This window comes from Ananas comosus, linkage group 5 (assembly GCF_001540865.1).
Source record: "Ananas comosus cultivar F153 linkage group 5, ASM154086v1, whole genome shotgun sequence".
Classification (NCBI taxonomy): Eukaryota; Viridiplantae; Streptophyta; class Magnoliopsida; order Poales; family Bromeliaceae; genus Ananas; species Ananas comosus.
The window spans coordinates 1,467,644-1,477,881 of NC_033625.1; the positions used below are offsets into that span (position 1 = coordinate 1,467,644).

General features: G+C 38.7%; 2 protein-coding genes across 2 annotated transcripts; one reads left to right on the plus strand and one right to left on the minus strand.

Annotated features, from left to right (window-relative positions):
* On the plus strand, nt 2,086-5,001 carry LOC109709855 (serine/threonine-protein kinase Aurora-1). The gene is made up of 9 exons (XM_020232207.1): nt 2,086-2,189; nt 2,713-2,814; nt 3,023-3,169; nt 3,279-3,374; nt 3,481-3,576; nt 3,655-3,751; nt 3,831-3,948; nt 4,352-4,424; nt 4,542-5,001. Exons 1-9 carry the CDS (start codon nt 2,154-2,156, stop codon nt 4,641-4,643), a joined length of 867 nt encoding a protein of 288 aa, XP_020087796.1. The 5' UTR covers nt 2,086-2,153; the 3' UTR covers nt 4,644-5,001.
* LOC109709854 (ATP-dependent 6-phosphofructokinase 6-like) lies at nt 5,072-8,974 on the minus strand. Its single transcript, XM_020232206.1, has 14 exons — nt 8,585-8,974; nt 8,416-8,462; nt 8,229-8,268; nt 7,830-7,892; nt 7,610-7,747; nt 7,337-7,495; nt 7,182-7,235; nt 7,028-7,096; nt 6,809-6,938; nt 6,538-6,578; nt 6,191-6,415; nt 5,976-6,024; nt 5,733-5,887; nt 5,072-5,521 (listed from the first exon to the last, which is right to left on the minus strand). Exons 1-14 carry the CDS (start codon nt 8,879-8,881, stop codon nt 5,303-5,305), a joined length of 1,686 nt encoding a protein of 561 aa, XP_020087795.1. The 5' UTR covers nt 8,882-8,974; the 3' UTR covers nt 5,072-5,302.

Genomic DNA, 10,238 nt, shown 5'->3' on the forward strand with positions numbered 1-10,238 from the left:
TTTTGATCAATTAAAACGTGTTGTACGTAGTGTGTAATTAGTGAAAAAAAAAAATGTGTTAGTGATGCGGGCCTAAATCATGTTGAAAGAGAAGAAGCAGAAGAATGATACATGAAAAGATATTTTTTCAAAAAAAAAAAATTTATCAAATATGAGGCTACCTATAATAGTTGAATGTCATATAGTTACACAGGCGATATCAAAATTCCACAGGCCAAAAAAAAAAAAATCTAAAATATCTCTAAATCTATTCTCACCAGAAATAACCAACATTTTAAAAATATAAAGGCCTTTCAAAAGCAACCTAAGAGTGCAAATTCAGAGGCATAACCAATTGATTTAGATCCCAACTTGAGCCAAAACAGCGAAACAGTTCATGACTCATGAGTAGATTTTGAAAAGTTGTTTCTAAAATAGGACTGAATGTTAAAAAGAGAAACCCGAGCGAAAAGTTATAACTGTTTTAAAAAATTTTCAAACCGTTTGTAAAATTTGCCGAACTCAATAGAATTTTCAGCCCAATTGATTACCACAAACTTCTCCATAAATTCTGCCGCTAAGTTGGTTGCATCTGTTAGTTCACTGCAAAGTAATACACTTCGTTACTTGACAAAATGTTCTATATATATATATAACGTTTCTTTTTTGTTGAAAGAAACTAAGAGAGTTTGACCAACTTTTTTGAAATTTAAAGAAAAAAAAGGAAAAAGGAAGATTAGTTATCAAATGAACGCTTTTTAAAACTTCAGGTACCCAAATTTAAGGTATAATTCAAGTAGAGTTTTCGAAATTTTGTGCAAAAGATGATGAGAAGAATAAGGAGAGAATACTCTGGGTCAATGTATCCACGAGACGTGGGTGTGAGCATCAGGTAGGAAGGCCCTTGAGATCCCGAAATCCGCGATCTTCGCCTCAAAGTTATTTGATAGGAGTATGTCGCTCGTATTCACATCTAAGTGAACTATATGGTGTGTGCATCCCTTATGCAGATACTCTAGCCCTGGTCATTGCTCCATTCATTCGACGTTCTCTTAGACTATTGTAGACTACATACCAAACTCCTCCTATTTCTCAATGATATCCCATGATCGAGACAATTGGCTGAATCCCGTGAAACACCATCCCTTATGGAATTGCCGAAGAAAAATCGTGTCATCAGCAAATTATATGAGTGCTTGCTATTTGGCAGTCCGTCGTCGGTCCTAGCCGGCTTGGAAGATTGTTCGATCTCGCTATCTCTGTAAGCCCGGCCAGGCTTTCAACCGTCGGAAGGAAGAGAAAAGGGGATTGCGGGTCGCCTTACTGTCTCAGTCCTCTATTGGTCTTAAATCCATTCAGTTGGCATCCTCGTGCCTCAGTCCTCTATTTGCCGATGCTGAATAGCTTTCAACTACTGCTATAGTACAAACCTCGAATATGGGAAGTGCAACACTTCGTTTTAGTCTCTCGTTAGTACACAAATCTTTGAACTTCTGATTGCCAAACATATAGTTACTGCATCTCGGAATAGAAAAACTAATCTAAGGCCAGATAAAAAGGAGACAACGTGCATACCCCGCGGCATATAGTGAATGAGCGGCAGAATCACCTCGCACAGTGAGCATGGGGCTATTACAAAGTTGTGCCCAAAAGGCTACACAACAGTTGAGGGGCTTGTAATCTTTGAGCTCCAAAAACTTCTGATGGAACGGCCCAGATTTATTTGGATCAGCCCATATAAAGCCCACGATCAGCCCAAAATATATTAACGGGCCTTCTCGTTGGGCTTGGATTTGAAGCTTTGGTTTCAACATGGGCCCAGAGCCCGATACCCGGATCTTAGATCACAACATTAGTTTGAACGGTTGCAATCGACCGCTCACGCGGTTATTGACGGCTCTGATCTGGTCAATGGGATCTCCGCTACGGCGCTACCATCATACGCTCCTGTTTTCAATTTTTTAATATTTATTATATTAATCTTTTTTGGTTTTCAATTCAAACGCGCACCAACTACGGATTCTGTCGCTTTCCTGTCCACGTGGCATCGTTGCGGGATCCGACCGTTGCAACTCAAAAACGGTCTAATAAGTTCCCAAAAATTTTCCCCTTGCCTCTCCATTGGCAAAGACGACTCCTCTCTCTCTCTCTCTCTCTCTCTCTCTCTCTCTCTCATGGCGATCGTGGCGGAAACCCAGCAAGAAGAGAAGGTATGGCGAAGAAATGGCTCTCTTTAGGGTTCTTTGGTGCTCAATTGCGGGATCGTAGGCTAAAGAAATGGTCCTATTTTAGGGTTTATTCGAAGACCTCTCTTCCTCCCGGATAGTTCTTTTGTTTGGACTAGGTTGTGAATGCGTCTTAATTGTTAGCAAAGTTTTTCTGATTTTGGTATTGACGCGAGCAATTTGGAGGAAAGCTAGTGTTTTGCCTCGAAATCATCGATTAGAATCCCTGTCGAGAAACCCTAAGATTTTTGGTTATGGGTTTGATTCGTCCTTTGATGGATTTAAAGGTTACAGCTTTAGATCCAAGAAATCGGATTGAAATATAAAATTAAGGTTTTGTCATGCTGTAAGAATTGAAGATTTAGGGCATTTTGGATTCTTTCCTAGTTGGGTTTCGTAAAGCTTTGTCGTGGTCTTATAATTCATAGAATCTAAAGCTCGTTATGGTTAATTTTATGTAATGTGGTATTATTTGACCATTCTAATGTCTAAAGTGTTTTAATTTCAGGTCGCTACAGTTGAGAAGCGTTGGACCTTGAATGACTTTGACATTGGAAAGCCTCTTGGAAGAGGAAAATTTGGTCATGTCTATTTGGCCAGAGAAAAGAGGGTATATTCTATTAATTTTTCCATCTTGGTTTTCAAATTACTTGCTTGGTTTATTTTGAGTTAGTATAATTATGTCGTTGTTTCCGTTGTCCATAGAAAAAAAAAAAAAAAAAATCTGTAGTTGTTATATTAATTGCTGATTCTTACTAAGGAGAGTTGTTAGCTGAATAGGTTAAGATGACTGAAAATGGTGCTTTTACTTGGGTCAGAGTAATCACATTGTGGCCTTGAAAGTCCTTTTCAAGAGCCAGCTGAAACAATCTCAAGTGGAGCATCAGCTGCGCCGTGAGGTGGAGATACAGAGCCACCTCCGAAACCCTAATATACTCCGGCTATATGGTTACTTCTATGATCAGGTTTTTGGACACTTCTCTCCTTTTGTGCTTTATGGACAAGTTAGTTGTTCAATTGACTACTCATCTTTTTATCTGATTTTAATATGTTTGTTTTTCTTTGTTACTACAGACGCGTGTTTATCTGATCCTAGAATATGCAGCTAAAGGTGAACTTTATAAGGAGCTGCAGAAATGCAAGTACTTCAGTGAGCGAAGGGCTGCGACTGTGAGTTATCACATATGTTTGGATATTATGAATCTAATGTCTTAAATCTTTTAGTAATGAAGTGCCTTGATTGGTAATTATCTTTCCTTAATCATTTGTATTTCAGTACATTTCATCATTAGCACGAGCACTGATATACCTCCATGGGAAGCACGTAATTCACAGAGACATCAAACCAGAGAATCTCCTTATTGGACTTCAGGTACCACTTGCTTATCTGCTAGTTCCTTCTTGAAACTTAGAGGTTGGGTTGCTTATAAAGGCGTGTTTCTGGTGGCAGGGAGAGCTAAAAATTGCAGATTTTGGGTGGTCGGTGCACACATTCAACCGCAGGCGGACGATGTGTGGAACACTGGATTACCTTCCTCCTGAAATGGGTACTTTGAACTGCTCTTGTCTATGTATTGGAAGTTAGATTTTGGGTTATGTATCTTAGAGGTGAGTATTTTGTTGCAGTGGAAAGTGTGGAGCATGATGCAAGTGTTGACATTTGGAGTTTAGGTGTCCTGTGCTACGAGTTCCTTTATGGAGTGCCACCATTTGAAGCAAAAGAACATTCCGACACATATAGAAGGTAAATGAATAGGCTACATTATCTAAAGCCTCCTATTACTGTATCCTTATTATTTCCAGGATAAGAGTAGGTGTTCTTTGCATGTTAATTAAGCTCGTTAGCTATCTGATATCTCTAGCTAAAAATTTAATTTTTGGTAGGGTCTTCATTGTGGGTCTTGATTGTATATTAATTAAGAAAGTTTACCATCTGATATATCTAGCTAAACATTTAATTTCAGTTTATGTCTAAACATGAATCAACGAAGAATAAGCTCGTTAAGTAAATCTGTATTTTGGTACTTTCTTGATTGCTGCATGACATTAGAGGATATACTCAATTTTGTTTAACAGTTACTAACTTGTTCTCTACACAATATAAATGTGACATTCATGCAATTTATTACATCTACTTGAAACTGCAGGATACTGAAAGTCGATCTTAAGTTTCCTCCAAAGCCAGTTGTTTCTCCTGCTGCAAAAGACCTAATCACGCAGGTGGGAGCTCAATCCTTTATTTTTTTTCTTTTTCTTTCGGTCTTCATTTATTCGTTAGCAGGGTGTATGTATTTATTTATTTATTTATTTTCCCTTCCCTTGTGTTCTCGATTTCAGATGCTTGTAAAGGACTCCTCTCAGCGTCTTCCCCTTCACAAGTTGCTCGAGCATCCGTGGATTGTACAAAATGCAGATCCCACAGGCATCTACAGAGGTTGATTCTTTTCCGGGAGAGTTCTAGTGACACATTCAATTCTTTTCACCAATGTTTAGGACTTAGCTTTGAGCTATGATAAAACGGTTCTTGTTCTCTCATCCAATATCTTCAGCTTTAAATATATGGACCGCTGAACTTTGTGTAATTGTTAGGATGTCAGGATGGTGCGTTGACGCACTGGACCTTGAAATTCTTGTAACCTAATGGAATGGCTCATCAATAGATGCTTGCGGATGATTCCGCTTGTTGCTCTTTCTTTTCTTAGACTAGTAGTTTTTGTGTCTTATTCAATCTTATTCAATGTTCACACTCTGCAGATGATGTGTTACTGAATCCTATAACTAATACTTGATGGAAGCTATGATGAATGAAGTAAATTTTGCTAAAAAGAGAAATAAACTTCCTCTATATCAAGATTACAAGGAAATGGTTACTCCAAAAAAAGCTGATTCATTTCATTCGTAGTGAGTCTTTTTTTACACCTTTGGACATTTTTCAAACAACAAAAAGAATTGGACAGACATTTGTTATCAGTATAAGACTATGAAGTGTATTATATTTTCTTGCCAATAAATAGCTCTATAAACAGGTATAAAAGCTTAGATATATACTCTATAAGCATGCCGCTGAACTTACCTACGCGCACATTTTGGTCTCCTCTTCACAGAGATCCATTATGAGCTGGGCTATGGTAATCGAGGTCATCTTGTTCATCCACCCAACTGTTTTCGACATCCCAATGCTGCAATTGGGGTTCCTCCACTTCGTTTGCCTCCTCGGCCTCTCTATTGCTCATAAAGCTTGGTTGATTAGTCGAAGAGAGTAGCCTTGCCCACATCCTATCGGTTATTACGACTTTTTTCTGCTTTTCTGTTATCCTCTGCATCATTGATGGATAGTGTAAGATGGTTATATATCGAAAAGGCTTTTACATAAATAACTCTGCAATACCTCAAGAGTTGAGAGTTGCAGGGTACAAATGTATATCTCTTTTAAGAACTTAAATCATGTTTTGAAATTGAAAAGCTTGGTCTGAGCAAGCGAACCTTCAGTTTTATAGGAAATGGAGAAATGGAATGTAAGCTACTTACAGGAAATGGAATGTAAGCATGTCGTCCATTAACAGGGCCAACAGTGAAGCCGGTGTATCCTGCCATGGCGCCGTGGATGGCGCTGTGTGCCAATAATGTGCAGTAGACGTTATCCGATGCATTGGCCGGAACGGCACGTATCATGTATGTAGGATCTGATACAGAAACATAAAGATAATTGGAGATGTTTCATCTAATGTTGTTAGCGAAGCTAAGTAATGGAGTTCTGTTCGCGTTGTATACCTATATACTTGAGATTTATAGCCATTTTCTTCTTTCCTGCAAAATAGCCCTGCATGGTGGAGAAAGAAAGTAGTTAGTTTCACAATAAGATTGCTTGATAAATTGCTTGCCTATTGCTACAAATCCAGAGTTGTACGAGCAAATAAATGATTTTGCAGAATACATGTATAGAGACCAACAAATTATTGGTTGAAAATTTTAACTTAGTATCTAACCTTTATTTTTTGAGACAACCAGAGCCCAACATCAAGAAGCTGCTTATTTCCAGAAGCATCTTCACGGTTCTCGGATCGCACACTTTCAGCAATGAGCTCCTGTCCTGCACCCTCTGCAACGACGATAACCATATGGCCGTTTTCTTTCAGACGCTTCTCGATATACTCTAAAAGCCCACCCTTCCCTTCGAGGAAGAAAGGCGATTCTGGGATCAAGCAACAGTCCTGAGGAAACAAAATGTATTTCATAAATCTTTCTCTTTTTTTTCCCCCTTAAAGCATCGTTTTGGTGATTTTAGTGTAGAAAAGATAAAAATTCTTCATGATGAGTAAAGAAATTAACATACCACGTCTCTACTCGCAAGAGTAGCATACATTGCAATGAAACCTGCACCAAACCAATAAGACTTGAGTATTAAGCCTGTTCAAATAATATTCTTAAGAATTATACTTTCAGCAGGACATAACCAATATTTGCAACTCTGTAATTCTAAACAGTGAGAAATGAGGTACACGTCATGTCTTATCACAAAATTTATTACTTTTAGTATGGTTTTATCAGAAATTATCAGAACATCAGAGTGAGAAGAGCATAATGCAATTGAGACTACAACTTACCGCTGTTACGCCCCATCAACTTCACTACACCTATACCATACTCAGTGCTCTCTGCCTCCACATGCGCCGCATTTATCGCTCTTTGGGCCTCCTCTACGGCAGTATCGAACCCAAACGATTTGTCGATAACCTGAATCAGGAAGTGTCTACGGTGTTACACACTAGTGTAATGAGGCTTTCCATACTAGCAATCAGATGCAAAATAGTGTGTTGAAGTACCTCAATGTCATTATCTATGGTCTTTGGAATGCCGACAACAGAAACTTTTAGGCCTCGCCGCTGTATTTCCTGTAAAACAAAAAATCGAAATGCAAGATCACTCTATTATTCTTCGTTTACCAACATTCTGAAGGAAAACAAAAATCATGTTTACCTCAAATATCACAGAGGCCCCTTTCTGAGTGCCGTCTCCGCCGATGACGTAGACCTGAAACAGTGCAAAATAAGTAAACATTAGATGAGAAACATAAAATAAATAAGTTGCTGGAGATGAAAACTACATGGGATTGAAAGAATGCCTTATGCAACCTGATTAATCCCGCGATCCTGAATGCTGTTGACAATCTTAGTAGTGTCATGGCCTCCTCGTGAGGTTCCAAGGATGGTTCCCCCTCTTTTGTGAATGCCGTTAACACACTTGGGAGTCAAGTTGATGGTATTGCGAGCGTAGAATCCTCTGTATCCACCCTATTGATGCGACAAAGAATCACATAATCGGGTCATAATACTAACATGTGATCAGCACATCTTAGACCATATGTAACCAAGAAAAAATCATGAAAATTGTAATCTAATCCTCACCTCAATGCCAAGGATTTTGGTAACACCATACATGTGAGATAAGCCGCATGCTAACTCCCTTATCACTGTATTAAGTCCAGGGCATAGACCTCCACATGTAACAATGCACGCACGCACCTCATCCGACTCAAAACACACCTGAGAAAACATGAAAAAAACTTAGTATTTGCACAAAATATGTCGATATTATTTAATGATATGTAAACATAATATGACCTACCCTTTGACGGGGCCCGGCACGCCGAAAATGCGTTCCCCTGGGGCTATCTTTGTGAACCACAATCTACAAAACAGAAACAAAAATTTTTAAAAAGAAATATTTAGTACTGGTGCTCAAAATTTCCAAACACGCATCTAATTGATCTTGCTTATGAAATAACTTCTCTATTCCAAAAGGCAGAAACTTTTTGAAATTAAGGTTTGTCTAGCAAAAATCGTACAGTTTATTCCATGGAAAGGAGTGAAATGAGCTTTAGCTTTCGATCCAAGAGCAAAAACAAAGCTCTGTTATAAAGCTTTTACTCCTTATATAGAGAGTTTTATTGCAAAAACTAACATTATCGCTATGCAAAATAACACTTTTGTAGAAGCTACTTATGATCGGATGCGAAAGGCTCACCTTTTGAGCAACGCTATCGTCGGCATTAACAAAAAATTGCCTGTGAGGAGAAATTAAAATAAATTAGTAAATACTTTCTATAAGAGGGAATTGAAAAGCGTAATACACAGAACCGGAGCGCGATTAATGTATAACAAATAAAGTAACTGAACTGCAAAAAAAGGAAAAGAAAAGAAAAGAAACTCACTTCACAACTGAGTACGCCGGATTATCTTGGAGCGGATTTGGGTGCGTCTAGCAAAATTAAAACGCAAAACAAAACCCCAAATCAATAAAAATCTATCAAAAAATTCCCCATATATTTTAAAAAAAAAACATGCAAAATTAATCATCGCTAAAATAGATCAAAAACTCACAGGGAGATTAGGGATGTAATCCGCGAGGTGCGGAACATCCTCAAGAACGTATCCGCCGTCTCCGTAAACGATCTTCGGGGATCTCCTCTTCTTCTCGCTCCCCATCCTCGTCGTCCTCTCCAAACGCAGCTTCAGCGACTCGATCGAGCTCCCGAGATCGAGAACGTGGTTGGGACGCGAACCGATCGAGCTCGAATTCGACAGAGAAGAAGACGCCGCCGCGTTTGAAGCGGAGGAGGAGGAGAAGAGGAGGGAGAAGGTGGGTTTCGTAGGCGTTGTTGTTTCTGTGAACGTCATGTTCTTATAGGGATTATTAGGGTTTGACGAAACCGATGGTGGCGAGTTCGCAATTTCGCGCTCTCGAGGAAGAAGAAGAAGAAGAAGAAGAAGAGTACTTGGAGGGAAAAAGATGAAAAGGGCGGAAAGGACGGTGTTAATTTATAGGACCTCAGGAGTGTGTGAATTTACGACAATGCCAAGGGCGGCGAACGTGTAGGACTCCGATTCGGAGTCGGATTATTTTTTTTTTGAGAAATAGGTAGCGAAGCTACCTGTTTCATTCATTAAGTAAGATGAATTAAGCGTACATGTTGGAGACAGCTAAGGCCTCCTAGAGGGACCGGAAGAAAAACAAAAGAAAGATAAAAACGAAAACAAAACAGTAAACAAACACTAAAAAACCTGACACGGGAACAAAACGGGAGACTTTCGATTCCAATTCGCTTGTATCTGAATTTCCGGCGCTGAAAGAAGAAATCACTTTTAAAGTACGTCAGAGTATTGTGGTCCAAGTGCTGATCAGTAGTTTGAGACGTGCAAGAGACCCAGAAACCGTACAAAACGGGAGACTTTCGATTCCAATTCGCTTGTATCTAAATTTTCGGCGCTGAAAGAAGAAATCACTTTTAAAGTACGTCAGAGTATTGTGGTCCAAGTGCTGATCAGTAGTTTGAGGCTTCGGAGTCGGATTATTAATCCGACTCCGATTGGGATTTAGAATTGGATTCATTTTAGGAGTGTCAGATGGAATAGAACGTTGATGGTTCATGACATCCGACTTGGGATTCGAATTTTAAATTCAAATTCGAATTTAATAAATAATTCATTGGATATTTTGAATTCCCAGTTGATTATAAGGCCGGATAGAAATTGAATTGTGAGGTTTGAAGTATCAGATGCACAATAGATGGCCGTTCATAATATTTGAATTAGTTTGGGATTCTAATGCAGTTCGTAATTTATTTTAAATTTTAAATTTGAATTTGAAATCGATTAGCAGGTAGAAATTGAGTCATCAAAAAAATCAGCTATAGGCAATAATTTTTCATAAAAAAAAACTAAAATTACACAATTTTAAAACACCAAAATACGAAATTTTAAAAAAAAAGGAGAACTAAATTAAAATCCGGTTAAAAATTCACACACTAGCCGTACAAGTTACCCAAAAAAATAGGAAAGAAAAATGACAAACACGTGCTTGAAATCACGTGACAAAGGAGGTTGGCTGCTACGACGGTCTAATTCGGACGGAAGACCAAATCGGTCCCAGTCCAACATGGCAAGCGGGAAAGGGAGAAAGTAACGGTCGATTTTGAATTAAAGGGAGGATGGCAACTTACAGATTTATGAGTCGTGGCGCAGAATCCTACCGAAA

Bases quoted from the DNA above. Each gene is read 5' to 3' on its own strand.
- LOC109709855 (XM_020232207.1), top strand. From the start codon at position 2,154: ATGGCGATCGTGGCGGAAACCCAGCAAGAAGAGAAG. The intron at 2,815-3,022 runs GTATATTCTATT...TACTTGGGTCAG, and splicing joins ATTTGGCCAGAGAAAAGAGG to AGTAATCACATTGTGGCCTT. The intron at 3,170-3,278 runs GTTTTTGGACAC...TTGTTACTACAG, and splicing joins ATGGTTACTTCTATGATCAG to ACGCGTGTTTATCTGATCCT.
- LOC109709854 (XM_020232206.1), bottom strand. From the start codon at position 8,881: ATGACGTTCACAGAAACAACAACGCCTACGAAACCCACCTTCTCCCTC. The intron at 8,463-8,584 runs GTGAGTTTTTGA...TAATTTTGCTAG, and splicing joins ATTACATCCCTAATCTCCCT to ACGCACCCAAATCCGCTCCA. The intron at 8,269-8,415 runs GTGAGTTTCTTT...TTCTCCTCACAG, and splicing joins CCGGCGTACTCAGTTGTGAA to GCAATTTTTTGTTAATGCCG.